Source organism: Vombatus ursinus, unplaced genomic scaffold (genome assembly GCF_900497805.2).
Source record: "Vombatus ursinus unplaced genomic scaffold, bare-nosed wombat genome assembly UNPS02014167.1, whole genome shotgun sequence".
Taxonomy (NCBI): Eukaryota; Metazoa; Chordata; class Mammalia; order Diprotodontia; family Vombatidae; genus Vombatus; species Vombatus ursinus.
In genome coordinates, this window is record NW_020953945.1 from 1,362,980 (window position 1) to 1,377,439 (window position 14,460).

The 14,460-nt window shown below is 56.4% G+C and overlaps 1 protein-coding gene across 1 annotated transcript; it reads right to left on the bottom strand.

Annotated features, from left to right (window-relative positions):
• Window positions 1-10,319: 10,319 nt before the first annotated feature.
• On the bottom strand, window positions 10,320-13,490 carry LOC114041141. Its single transcript, XM_027859418.1, has 4 exons — window positions 13,443-13,490; window positions 12,681-13,118; window positions 10,864-11,030; window positions 10,320-10,766 (listed from the first exon to the last, which is right to left on the bottom strand). Exons 1-4 carry the CDS (start codon window positions 13,488-13,490, stop codon window positions 10,706-10,708), a joined length of 714 nt encoding a protein of 237 aa, XP_027715219.1. The 3' UTR covers window positions 10,320-10,705.
• Between the last annotated feature and the right edge of the window lie 970 nt (window positions 13,491-14,460).

Consider the following 14,460-nt stretch of genomic DNA (forward strand, 5'->3'; position numbering starts at 1 on the left):
CGAGGCTGGGCTGCGGAGCGTGGAGGGAGCGAGGGAGGCTGCAGTCGGGCTGGGGGCTGGGGCTGAGGCTGGAGCCGAGCGGAGCTGAGCCGAGCTGAGCCGAGCTGGGGCTGGGGCCCGGCCGGGGCTAGAGCGCCCGCCCTGCGCAGAGCCGCGCCGCCCCCTACCCACCTACCCACCCACTCCGCCTACTGGCGGCTCCCCCTCCTGCCGGGGCCGCAACCGCTGCCTTCTGGGCGCCCCCGCCCGCGCATCGCCGGAGCCCAGGCTGGGCTCGGCTCGCCTCCAGAGCCCCGCCAGTGGCTGCGGCGGTGCCTGCTGCCCTGCGCCCCGGGCCTGCCCCGGCTCCGGCTCCGGCTCCGGCTCCGGCTCCCGCCCCGGCTCCGACTCCGGCTCCCGCCCCGGCTCCCTCTCGGGCCGCCCAGCTGCTGCGTTGAGCCGCACGTCTTATCTGCTCCCGCGGCCTCCCCGCCTGCCCGGCCGGCCACCAGACCGGTTCCGATTTCTCCTGGAGATAAAGTGTCGCAGGTAAACGCGCCCGCGGCCCCCACTCCCTGATTGACAGCCCAACGCGCTCTTTCCCGGCTCTGCCCGGGGCACCCTGGGCGCCCAGCTGGGGGAGAAGCGGTGCCCCACCCCCCCCCCGCCCGGGCTGAGCCCTCCTCCCCTCGCCCGCCCTCCGTCCCCGCCCCCTCCCCTCCCCCAGTCCGCCACCCCAGCCCCGTCCGCGGGGCCCCAGTCCGGGGTTCAGACAATGGGATCCCCCGGCTTTGATGTCCTGGCCCTGCTTGCCAAGCCGATGTCTCCGGCTCCTCTCTATTCCCCCGCGAGCTCCACAGGCAGGGGAGGTTATCGAGAGAGAGAGGCCCCCTCAGACCTGCGACTCCTTCTCGTTCTCGATGCCCCTCTAACCCGCGATCTCGACCCGGACCTTGGGCCCCAACTTTGGTTTTTCTTTCCTCTTCAACCTTGTCTCTCTCTGTCTCTGGTTCTGTGTCTCTCTCTCTCTGTCTCTCTCTTTCTCTGTCTCTGTCTCTCTCTGTCTCTCTCTGTCTCTGGCTCTCTCTCTCTCCCTCTCTCTCTCCCTCTCTCTCTCTCTCTCTCCCTTAATGTCCCTTTCTCCCAGTCATTCTTTTCTCTTCTTGCCTCTTCTTTTTAATCTCTATGTCTCCCTTTTTCTCTTTTTCTTTGTTTCTTGTTTGCTTTCTTGCCTCTCGGTCTTTCTTCTCTCTTTTTTTCTTCTTACCGGTCTTTTTCTCTTTCCTTTCTTTCCTCTAACCTGGTCTTTTTCTCTGTCCCCTCTCCCCCATTTCTCTTACTTTTCTTTCTTTCTTTTCTCTCTTTTGTTCTTTCTTTTCTCTCCTTTCTTTCTCTTTCCTTTTCTGTCTTTGTTTTTTCTTCTTCCTTTTTCTCTCTTTCCTTCTTTTTCTTTTCTTTCTTTTTCGTTTTTTCTTATTCTTATTTATTTCTCCCTTTTATCCTGTCTTCTTTCATTTCTCTCTTTTGTCTCTTTCGTGGTCTCCCCTGTTTCTTTCAGTTTCTTCCTTTCCTCCTCTTTATTTCTCTCTTCCTCTTTTCTTTTTCCTTCCGTTCTTCTTCCTAAACTTACCTTTTTTCTTCCTCGTCTTTTTCTTCTCTGCCCCTCTACTTTTCTTTTTCCTCCTTTCTAGTATTTAATTTCTTTCTTGCATTTAATTTCTTTCTTGCATTTTTCCCTTGGTCCTCCCTTAAAAAAATTCCCCGCCTTAATTTCTTTCCTCTAAGCTTTCTGTCTCTCGGCCCTTTTCTGCCACTTCTCTTTCCTCTTTTTCTTCTTTCTCAGTTCTTTCGAGTACTTTGGGTGATTCTTTTTCTCTCTCTCTCTTTTCTCTTTCTTTCCTTTTCCTTTCTTCTCCGTTTTTGTCTTTCTCTCTCTTATTTTCTTCTCTCCTCTGCATGCTCACAAGCAGGCTGTTTCACCACTCTTCTGTTTTCCTGTGTCTGCTTCTCAAATCCCCATCTAGGTGTCTGCCTGTCTGTCTGTCCGACTGACTGACTGACAGTCTCACTATCTTTTCCTCCAGGGAGCGGACTCATCTCCCCTGCCTCCCCAGGCATCTCTGCGGCGAAACCAGCGAGCGTGGCCTGGGTGGCCAGGGAGCCTGAACCGCCTCCGGCCGGCTGGTAGGAACCTGTATGAGCCGTGGAAGGCACGACTTCCAAAACGGAACAAGATCACAAGTGCCCCAGCGGGGTTCTGTGTCGTTCTCAATTAAAAGTCCTTGTTCAGAGATCCTGTCTGACTCCCCACGGAGGCTGGAGGTGGAGGTGGGGGGGGGGTGAGGGGCTTGCGTGTCTGTATGGAGGGAGGCCAAAGCCCCGTGCCCTGAGGGCTTCTATTCTCTCTCTTCTGCCTGGGGCAAGCCTACTAGGGTTCGACCTCCGCTTTCGTCGCTTTTCTGAAAATTCAGGCCGGGTCTACACAGCACCAAGGCCAGACGGCTGGTCAGTCACTTGGCCAGTCCGTGCCCCCCACTCCCAGCCTACCTCCCGTGCCTCGAATAATCGGGGACTGTAGCAAGAGCTGCCGCCGGACCGGCTTGGCCGGGTGCAACTTCGACCCCCTGGGTCAGGGCAGCCTGGAGGGAGTCTGGCCACTCCTGGGCAGCGTCAGCCGGGGCGAGGCGCCCCACCCTGAGGGAATTAGGGCCCCCTCACCCAACGGGAACTAGGGCCCCCCACCCGGCGGGCGCGAGGGACCCCTCACCCAGAGGGAGAGAGAACCTCCCACCTGGTAAGAGCGAGGGGCTCCCAAGCCAGCGGGCTCGGGCCGAGCTCTGTCTCCCTTACCTTCCATGTCCCTGGTGACTGTGCTGAAATGCATCCTCTGCGGGGGGCCGCCCGCTCCTGCTGCCGCCTTGGCCAGGCCCGGGGCGGCCAGCTGCGGGGGGCCCAGAGCCTCCCGGCTGGCGCGCTCCGCCGCCGCTGCGATCAGAGAGGCGATACTAAACGCGTTGGCCTTGGGAGACAGCGGGCTCTGCTCGTCCATAGGGGAGCCCGCTCCGGCGGCGCCACCCCCCGAGTGCGCCCCGCGCAGCGCTCTCGCCTCACCATCCGGAGGGGGTGCGGGGGGGGAGGGAGGGAGGAGGTGGGGGCGGGGGCCGAGTGGGGGGGGCAGATGCCACTCAGAGCTTGCTCCAAGCAGCCCGGCCTCTGCGCTTACTGCCCCCACCCCGCGCCGCGGCCCAGGGCCGCTGCTCCCTGGGGTGGGAAGGGCAGCACTCGGCGCTTGGAGATGCACCGGGAGTCGGCGGTCTCTGGGGCTCAAAGGTTCCTGTCCCCCGAGGATCCCTGTTCCCTCCCTACTCCGCCCCCCGAATATAGCTAGTTAATTGTGTCCCCACACCCCGCTTCTCTCTGCCCCTCTTCAAGAACGAAATCGGTTCCTGCTCCCCTCAATCCCTTCTCTTCCCAAGAAATGTAGCTACCTCCAAGGCCCCCGCCCAAGTAGTTCGCTGCTTCTGCCCCGTTCGCTTTTCCCTGCGCCGACTTGCTCACTTAAAAGATCTCTTCTCCCCCACTCTCCTCTCCCCCCTCCCCTCCCAATGTAGTTAGTTCCTTCTTGCTGTGAAAAACGGCCCCCTCCCGTGCTGGGATGGCGCAGGCCAGATCTGGGCGCTGGTAAGGTCAGTTAGGGTCCCCTTCCCAGAGGGGAGGCCATCAGAGGCCGGCGGTTTACTTAGAGCCTCCCAGTCCTCAGGTCCCAGGCCCTTTGGGTCCGCTTGGAGCTCGGTGCCGGGTGCGGCTCAGGAGCCAAAGTGCGGAAGCTCGCTGTGGCCCGGTCTCCCTTTTTGTGCCCATCTGCCTTGTTTTCCTGCTTCCCACTTCCGTCCCTATCCAGCCTCCCCCAGCCCCCAATCTCCGCGTGGGTAGATCCACACAAACAACTAGGCAACTCCATTATCCTGCCCGTGGTCCCACACGGAGGGCCCCAACTCCGCTCACCAAGGCCGGCCTCGGTCACACCCAAGGTCCTCTTGGCAAGGTTAGGCACTGGCTCCTAGGCCCCAGCGCACCCACACTCAGGCACTCAGGGCTTTCCTTAGCCCTGCTCACAGAGCTGGACGCTCACAGGGTTCCACAGTCACATGGTCACACAATTGGGCATATAATTGCACAATGCCACACTTCTCAGTAGCACAACTGGAGACAGTCCTTCAGAGGCCCTCACACCACTGCGAGCTGAGCCACATTGGCCTGGTCACACTCTTGTCCCCACAGTCTCACAAGCTGTCCCGGGGTGGCAGCCACACTCTCGCACACACACAGGTACACCATGTTGGGGGGCACACCCACAGCTCCACGTTGACAAGAGGATCCCGTAGACTTGGGGAAGGACTGTCCTTAGCAGTTCACAATCTCTCACTTAGTTGTGTCTGCATATGGTAGCCCCCCAGTCCCAGGCAGATTAAGGGGTCCCAGGAGCAGTGGCACACACACAGGACACACATTGGATCCCCCATTCCAGCTGCCAAGAGCTGCACTGTCTCCTTCCTACATCTACACAGGTGCCCCTCTTCCTGAAAATGAGCCTCCACTGCCTTGAATGAGGGGAAACTCAGGAATCTGCACTCACTGGGAGAGAGAACCCCAAACTCAGGGAGTCAACCAGGAGCTTGGAGCAGCCACGAATCCATCTCCAGCATGTGAAGTGTGTGTGCTGAGGCCTCTGTGAGTGTGTCCCTGTAGTGCATTTGTCAGTCTGTGAAACAGTCAGGGAGTATGAGGGAGCGTCACAGGATGTGAGCATAGATCAATGTGTGGCCATGTGCCTGCTTTTGGAGAAGCTCTTGAGAGAGTGAGTGGTAGTTTGGGTGTAACTGGAGGGTGTCGGAGGCATGTCATCACCGAGTGTGAACCTGGAGCAGTGGGGGATGACGTGTCCGGGTGGCCTTTCGTCTCAGGGACCAGGTAACTTTGTGTGTGGGAGGGTGCTTGCCAACCTGTTGGTGCCTTGGAGCATAACGCTGGGAATTTACATATGTAAAAGTGAATGTCAGGACCGTGTGAGGTGTGTTTCAGTGTGGGAGACTAGCAGGCTCCTTCCAGTATGTTTTGGGAAAGGTCGGAGAGGGGTGGATTTCCCAGCTTGATCCAGGTTCCTTTTGAGGGATGCTTTCTTTGCAGCGGGCCTAGTTTCCAGGTTGAAAATGGTAAAGGAGGCCAGGCCAGATTCCCCCAGGCAGGACATCTAGGACTGAGCATCCAAGCAGATCCAGGCTAGGCTCCCACTACCACTCTGGCTTAGGGCCTCAAGAATGGGCTCAGGAATGTGAAACCAAGCCGGGCATGTGTCTTTGTAGATCTGAAACTAGGGAACAGAGAATAGGGGAGGTGTGGGTGTGGGTCTGTCTATGGCTCTGCTTTTTGTTTTTGTCTCTACCTCTATTTCTGATTTTCTGGCTATCTCTACCTCTCTGTGTCTCTAGGTGTCTCTGGTTCTACTGTATTTGTATATGTTTCTGTTCTGGCATCTGTCTTGGTGTCTGTTTCTCCCTCTGTTTCTGAGTCTACCCGGCTCCTTGTGTCTAGATAATGAACTCAGGAGAGGACAATACAAGAGGGGGGAAGGTGTCTGCTGATTCTCTAGGGCTGAATCTTTGTCCAGATGACCAGAAACACTAGGGTGCTGGCAGTCCTGGGCTACTTCCCCACAGAATCCTAGGTAGACCTCCAGTCTTCCACCCTCCCCCAGGATCCCCTGAAGCCCTGCGTATCTCCATGGAGCTGCCCCCAGCCAGCTATCCTGAGCAAAGGGAATTGGCTGAGTCTGGCTTCCCTTCTCCTCCAGAATCCCAGGAGATCTCCAAGCACTGCCAATATACAGTTCCAGAGTGGATCCCTAAGGAACAGAGTGAGCATCAGGTAGGAGGCAGGCAGGGAGGGCTGGGAGGTCAGGGTCGGGTCTGGTGGGAGCACCAGCCTAGCCCAATGAGAGAGAGGGCCTAGGCTAGGTGGCTATACTCCCTGTTCAGGAATGGAGCTTGAAAAGAAGAGAGAAGGGAAGAATGAGAAAAAGGGAATGGAAGACAGAGAAGACAGAGAGGAAAAGAGAGGAGAGAAAGGGGAGGGGGACAGAAAAAAGGAAGAAGAAGGAAAAGTAAAGAAGAGGAAGAAAGGGGAAAAGAAGGGAGGCAGAGGAGAGGGAAGAGGTAGGAGAGAGAGCAGTGGAGAAAAGAGAAGAAAGGAGGAAGAGAGATGACTGACTGCAAAGGGAGAGGGCCACAGGGCGGAGCCCCTGCCTCTCCAGACCCCAGTTCCCCTCCCGGTCCCCCAGACACGTCCTACATCCTCAGCCTGCGCTGGGCGGGGCGTACCCAGGCGGAAAGCTAGGCAGTGCTTCCCGGTCAGGCGCACCCTGGTTCTGGGCTCAGCAGCTGCTCCTCAGCCCCAGAACACTCACAGGAACAGCTCAGGCCCTCAGGCCCTCCTCTCAGTGTGGGGTGTCCGAAAGAGCCCAGCCTCTCTTGCCAGCCTAGCTGTCTCAGCTCCCTTCGGCCCCAGAGTGTGCGTGGGGGAGGCAACCACGAACCACCAGGGAGTGGGGAAGGGGGCAGGGGAAACTTGGTCCGGAGGCCGAAGTGAGGAACCTGCAGTGTAGAGCAGGTTCCTAGGCTCATTTCCACCTTCTTCCCCTGGCAGGGCCCCTCCCAGGCCCAGCCCCCTGCTGAGCTCCTCCTGCCAGGCAGTTCTGGGCCCCAGGCCTTCTCTCTGCAGCCTTTGGGGGCCTCCTGGCCCTCTCTCTCCACCCTTCTCTATTGTGCTCTCCCTCCTATTGACCCCTTCTCCCTGACAGCACCTACAGCAGCCGCTCTGCTCCCTTGCCCTAATATCTGCTCCCTTCCCACTCTCTGGTCCCCAATCTCTCCCCCTCCCTTCTCTCCCCAGTATCTCTCTGCCCCTCTGTTCCCACTATCTGCTTCCCCAACATCTTCTCCATCCACTCAGCATTCCACTCTCCAGGATCCACTCCATCTATCTTTCTCCCCAATATCTACTCCCTCCCCACTATCAGCCTCCTCTCCCCACTTTCAGCCTCTTCTTTCCCCCAATATCTTCCTACCCCGCTCTTTGCCTTCTCGGGTTTGGCCAGGCTGAATATCTCCTGCCTGGGCCAGGCCCTTCCGTGGAGATCTAGGATCCCCGGGCCGCGGGTTGGTGCAGCCCGGGGTGGAGGCCTGTATCGCCCATCCGGCCTGTGGAAAGGTGGTCAAGATGAAGGGCGGGCAGCTGCACAAAGGCGGGGCCCCCCGGAACTCGACAGGCCCTAGGGAGGAAAGTGTTCGCTTTGCCTGGCTCCCCGCTCTGGGAGCCCTGCTGGGAAGAGCCGAGGTGGCCTCAGCTCGAGCTGGAGGCAGCGCTGGCAGAAGAAAGGACCCACCAGGGATTAATCAGAAAGTAAGTTGGCCGGCCCCGCTTTGGCCTGAGCGCGGGGCAGGGGGATGCGCGCCGGATTTAACATCAGAGGAGCATTTCTGTCTCCTGTAACGTGCGAGCGGCCCCTTCACCTCTACGGTGTTACCGGGGCCGGCCACCCACAGCAAACACTTGATAAATGCTCTATCTAGCTACTTGTCGAGAGAGTCGTTTTTCTTCTCTGGACGATGAAGACAATGTCGAGGATCTCTTCCGGCTCAGAATCCTACGATCCTTCCCTCCTCCCCTCCCAGGCTTTCTTCAACGCCGCCCCCCACCCCATGCCAGCTCTTACCAGTGGGACTGCTGTTCCCAATGTTCCTGGATTTGTTTTATGTGAGAGAAGCTTGGGGCCCTAGTGGATAGAGAATCAGCTAGGAAGGCACGGGTTCGAGTCCTGTCTCCGACACACACTGACTATGTGACCCGGGGCAAAGCTTAATTTCTTCGTGGTCTAGGGTCAAGGTCAATTTACTGTCTAGACCCGACGACTTCCAAGTTCCAAAGGAGCATTTGGGAGAGGGAGGGAGTCTCCTCATCTGGGAGTTCCCTTCCACGATGACGTTGTTCTCACAGGTGTGTTTGGGACATCTCGGGTCCCAATCCCTGTATTTTCTATCTACTTCTCTAAGCGGCTGCTCTCTCCCCCCTGCAGAATGTGAGCATTTCGACAGCGGAGCAGAGCCCGTAACCGTAGCACCTAGCACCATGCGTGGTCCTTAATAAATGCCGATTGACGGATTTAGTCGGTCTGATAGAGTTGGGATGGAGAAACTGAGGCTAAGAACCAGAGCTGAGAGGAGGCATTCCGGGAAAATTTTGGGAATCGCGCCCCCTGGATGTGGCCGTCAGCAGGAGTCTCCGAACCTCTGAAACCGCCGGGAGCTCAGCCGTCCTATCAACAAACCTTCGGTATGGTGTGTCCTTGCAGGGGGGAGAACCCCAAGCCGGAGGGTGGAAATGGGGGTACCCAAACTAGACAAGGCACGACCCTCGCCTTCAGGGAGCTCCCAGTCTGTCTGGTGAGGGCAAAGACTCAATTACAGGACAGCATCCCAGGATAATTTCGAAAAAGAGGGCAAAGCAGAGGAGGTCTAGCAGTGGGGGAGGGTCTTGGCCAAGGTCACCCGGCAGCGGGGGGGCAGAATCTTGGATGTGGAATTGGAAGGACCTTAGCAATCATCAAATTCAACCTCCTTGTTTTACTGTTGGGCAAACAGAGGTTCAGGCAAGCGAAGGGTTTGTCTCTCCCCCTTCTCCTTCTTTGGGGGCCCCCAAGGGCGGGTCAATGGATGCCAAAGATTCTCGTGGGCGGAGCCTGAGGTGGGAGGGTCCGATGCGCCTAGCGGGATGCTTCTGCTTCACGAGGCCCCACGGGGATCACGAGGGCGTGGACAAGAGGGGCGAGGCCAATAGATTCGTGCGTCTGTCCCTCTGGAACATGGGGCGATTCTTGGGCAGCCTCGGCAGCCAAGGTCGACGAAAACGCCCCCGTCGGTCCCCGCCCTCCCCCTCCAAACAAGGACAGACACGCAGAGATACAGACACACGCAGACACGCCTCAGCCCCTATGCCGTATATTATGTGTGCGCACGTTATCTTCCCCAAGAAAATGGAAGCTTCCTGAGGGCAGGGACTATTTCTGTTTTTTGTTCTGTCTTTTTAGCCTGGCACAGAGTAGGTCTTTAATAAGGAGACATAGACAGTCCCCTCCCCCCCACTCGTGCCCTCACAGATGGCAGCAGAATGTCTGGACAGATGGGTGCACGGGCGTGACCACGCCCTCCAGGTCTGGGTGCTCTCCGGGCTGCACTCTTGTGGGGTACTCTTGCATGCAGGAGTGATTCCCCCGTGGGACCCCCCCCCAACACACACACAAGGGGGCTCCTTGCCAGGACTCACCTGTGCCCTCCCCCTTACTTGAACACCCCTGTGATCTCCCTTAGTACCTGGGACGCTTTCCACGTATGTGGCGCCTTGCTCACACAAGTGTAGGCTCGACATGTAACGTGTACTCGACTCTTCCAACAAACCTGTGATACTCCTGCACACACCGACCTCTCCACCCCCCCAAGTGGGTCAACCTCCCCCCACATGATATCCCCCAAAGGCTCGGGGCAAACTATCCCCTGCCCTTGGAAGGAAAGTGGGTGCTCTCTGGCCCGATGTGGGTCAGCGAGCAGTGACGGAGGCGTTTCCTCCCGGCTCCCGAAGTCTGGAGAGCATTAGGAGCTCACTGGCTGAGGTCTCACCCCGGGTCTGAGATGAGACGTCTCCTCCGCCTTATACTACCCGGCTTTCATCCAGCCCCTGGTTACCTAGTGTCTCTGTGACACTAGGCAAGACGCTTCTCTTTCTTGGGCCTCAGTTTCCTCTTCTGTAAAATGAAGGGGTTGGATCTCAGAGTTCCCTTTCAGCTCGAAATCTAGGGTCTAACGATCCTTCGGCCCCCGCCCCCGTGAACGAAGCTTGCTTAGGACTCGGTTATTTTTCTCCAACCCTTGCTATCTTTACGCGCACGCCCACACATACCTTATACTCAACATAGTCACGTACAGATTCATTTAGCCGCTGTTGAACTGGGAAGACAGGAGATGCGAGTGCGAATCCCGCCTCTGTCACTGACTAGCTGTGTGACCACAAGCAAGTCCTTGAGAGAGCAAGGCTCTCTGAACCTTGGCTTTGTCTTAGAAAAAAGAAAAAAAAAAGAGGCGAACAATCTCTGCCCTATTGTCTCCCCCAACCCCTCCAGGCGGCTGTGAGGAGGAAAACGATTTGTAAGTCAGGGAGCGCTACTAAAATTGAAATCTTGGTTACTCAAAAAAAAACCCACGCCTGTAATGAGCACCGTCGTGAAATGTGCCCCTGTACACAACCACACACCAACTCTCCCCTCTCTTTCTCTGTGTCTCTGTCTCTGCCTGTCTGTCTCTTACACACACACATACACACACTCACACACATACACATTCGTGCATCACAGACGGTCAGACAGGACAAGAGACAAACGAGCTCCATTCAGCCCCTCATTTTACGGAGTGAGAAACCGAGGCCCAGAAAAGGAAAGGGAAGCACTTGACCAAGGTCACACGCTGGTGCGCCTCCGGGCTGGGATTCCTGTCACCGAGGCTTTTCTCCCAGCCTCTCTCCAATACACTACCAAACGCTCGCAGTCACATTCGCTTCTCACCCAGGGAAGGAAGAGAAGGGAAGATTACCTACTATGTGCTAGGCATGGTGCTACAAGTTTTTACAAGATGTACCTCGTTTGATCCATACAACAACCTTGCGAGGTAGAAGCCCGTTTACACCTGAGGAAATTGAGGCAGGAAGAGATTAAGTGACTTGCCCAGGGTCTCACAGCAAGTGTCTGAGTTCTGATTTGAATTCAAGTCTTTGACTCCATACCCAGCGCTGCCCGGAACAGAAACCCTGCAACGGATGAGCAGCGTAGTGTCCAGAGTCGGGTGGCTGGGTCCTCCCTGCCCGGGGCTCCTCCTGAGCGCAGGGGCCCTGACTGGGCCACTCTGACCCCGGGATCCATAGCTCCTTACCGGACCCGCGTCAAGCTCCTCCTAGAAAGCGGAAGGTGAACGAAGCGCTAGGAGGCAATGAATGCCCTCTCGAATTCCCGCCAGTACCGAAGTAGTAATTCCTCTGTCCCAAGAAAACTTTGAAAGTGACCTGACCTTGTGGGAACCGAGAATCTGTAGGATTACGGCTCCTGGCACTTGAGAGGTCCCCAAACTGCGTTTGCTGAATCGAATTTGGTTTCTCCGTTAAACCTAATCCCTCGAAGGTGAAATTTTCCGCGGCCCAGTCTACACAGCCATGAAGGCCGAGCCGAGGGCCAGGTGGGAAGCCCTCATTCGATGCCTCAGAGCAGCCAGAGGTGCACAAGTGAGACCCTAACTCCACTTCTCCCGGAGCGGGTTTCCTGGTCTGGAACCAGGGAGTGATAGTACCCCACGCCCGTATAGACCCGACCCACAGCACCGATGAGAGCAAGTCACACGAGTTCCCCGGTCCACTCATCCCCCAGCCCAGAACGGGCACCCACTCTTGGAGATCTCTCTTCTGCCCAACTTGCCGGGTTCCGGTGAGAGAAGGGCTCTGGTCTTCTGGTAGGTCAGCGGACCGCAGAAGGCCCCGAGGGGCTGCGTTTGGGGCAACCCTAGCCTACGTTTCTTGGCCAACCCTGGAGAGGGCTTCGGCTTCTACAGGGGGCAAGAAATCGCCCCGAACTGAAGCCTGGGAACTGGGAGGGCTCTATGCTTGGTGCAGCTGTTGGGGGCCACCCGCCGCGCCCCTAAATTGCTCCCCTGCCAGTGAGATGTGGGGAGGGGAAGACCCCTCCACCTTGCTCCTTCTCCCAGGCTGGGACTGGCCAGGTCTGCTCCCGTTGAGTCCGTTCGGATTAATTGTCCAGATTAAAGATCCGAATTAATTCAGGGCCTTGGGGAGGGTCTAACAGGTGTCTGGTGCCCTGACGGTGATGGAATTGACACAGCTCGGGGCTGAGGCCAGGTCTACTCCAGAGGGGTGCTCTCCAATTCGGCTAATTGGAGGGGGCGGGGGTGGACTGGAAGGACTCCTGAGGGCCAGAGGACTGGGGAATTTCGGAGCAGGCGGGACCCCAGAGCCCGGGCGCTCGGAGCGCCTTGGGGCCGGGCCAGGGGAGGGGTGCTGTGGAATCAGGCCGGGCCCAAAGACCCGCCCGGGGCTAGGTGGGGAGGAGGGAGGCTCAGCCTGTGGACTTCGCTACTCCCCCGCAGCCGCCCCGATCTTTCCCATTCGAGAAAATGGGCTTCTGGCAGGGGTCTCGGGAGGCCGGTAGAGATTAGAGCTGGGGATGCCAGGCCCTCCGGACCCCGAAACCTCAGCCTCCTCAATCTCTCCGCCGCCTTCCTTCGCCTTCTCCCGTTCTTTCTTTTCCCTTCTTTTTCTTTTCTTCCCTCCCTATTTCTTGTCTCTCAGGGTACCTCTCCTTTCCCCCCCATCTCTCGGCCTCTTCCGTTCGATCTCTGTGGTTCTCTTTGACTTCCTGTCCGTCTGGTCCGTCCCGTCCGTCCGTCTCTATTTCTCTCCTCCTGTATTTCTCTACCCCCCCCCTCCTGTTTTCCTCCCTTACTGTCTCTGCCTCTTTCCTTTTGTCTCTCTAGTTCTCCTTCCCGTCTCCGCCGGTCTCTTCTGGCAGTCTGTCTCTCGATCTCTGGCCCTCTTACCTCTCGGTCTCTATCTCTGTGTCTCTGGTTCCTGCCCTGGCTCCGACGCCAGCCTCTACTCCCAGGTTCTGGCCCACACATTGGCCTTCCAAGCTTTCGTTGTAGGACTGAAGGGTGGGGAAAGCGCTCGGGTGTCCACAGCACTATTCGGGCTGTCTTCTCTCGCTTCGGGCGTCCCGGGATCTCTTCCTGCTCCTCTTCCAGATTCCCACTCCCCACTGCCCCATTGGCCTTGGTCCTTTGATCCACTTCACCGTTGATTTGATCCCTTCCTGGAGCTGCAGACTCGGCCGAGCCCCAGGGGAGTGAGGGGCACCCAATCGATGCTCTTGCGGCCTCAGCCCAGGCAGCCCTAACCCGGGGGAAAGCCCCGACTTTGGTCTGCCAGCCCACGCCCACACTGCCTGTCTGCCTGCGTACCTCGGAACGTGGGTGTCTCTGTGGGTTTGTGCTGTGTGTCTGGTATATTCAGTCAGTCAGTCAATAAACATTGTGCCAGGCACTGTGCCTCAATACATTTCTAAGAATCTCCTGTATGCAGAGGGACTCGTTCAGATAAGACAGTGCCTTGCTGTCAAAGAGATCAACCTGTGACTGGAAGACACAGACAGTGAACGAATCCTGGATTCGTACTCAGAGAACTTGAGTTCCAATGTTGACTTGGATGCTCTATGCCTGGGACCTGAAGCAAGTTTCTTCTCCTCTCTCGGCCTCAGCCGCTTCCTCTGATTCTGTCTGGCCTGTCCCCTCTCTGACCCTCACTGTCTCCATCTGTAGCACGAGGAGGTTGAATTCCGTGATATAAGGCATCACATAAGATCTTCCTCAGCCCTAAATGATTCTAACCTCCGACAGTGTATAGACACGAGCATCATCACACACACCTACTTCAGGAATATGGAGTGGCCCTCGATCCGTGAATGCTCTGGCCTGGGCAGTCCTGTAGTATATTCTATGCCGTCCATATTGGTGGGTTTGGCTGTCCTGGCATCACTTTAGTGGGGCAGAGCCAGTTTCTGTGTGTCCCTGGGTCTGGGAGCTCAGGCTCATGGGGCATGTGGGGCCAAGGAGGGAACTCAGAGATCAGCTAGTGCAAAACCCTCGTCTTATTCTGAATTAAATTTTATTTTGTTTTTACAAAGATCCACTTTCTGTCCCTTCCACCTCACCCTTATGCTTCCCCTCCCCAAGGAAGAAAAACAAAACCCTTGTAACAAACATATATAGTCAAGCAAAACAAACACCCACACTGGCAAATGTCCAAAAAAAAATTTCTCAATCTGTACCTTGAGCCTTCCAGCACTCTATCAGGCAGTGGATAATGTTTCATCTTGAGTCCTTTGGCATCATGGTTGGTCATTGTGCTAGTAATAATAGCAACCATTCATAATACACTTTAACTTTACAAATATCTCATTTCATCCTCAGAACAACCCTGGAAAGTAGATGCTATTATTATCCTCATTTTACAGATAAGGAAACTGAGGCATGGAGAGGAAGATATTAAGTGACTTCCCCAGGATCACACAGCTAGGAAGTGTCTGAGGCTAGATTTGAACTCAGGTCTTCTTGACTTCAGGTCTCTATTCACTGTGCTACCTTACTGCTTTGATCAGAGTTCCCAAGTCTTTTAAAGTTGTCTTTATAACTTTATATATAGAATATGAACTATTCTCCTGGTTCTTTTCAATTCACTATGTATCAGTTCACATGAGTCTTCCCTGGTTTCTTTGACACTATCTCCTTCATCATTTCTTACAGCACAATAGCATTCCATCAC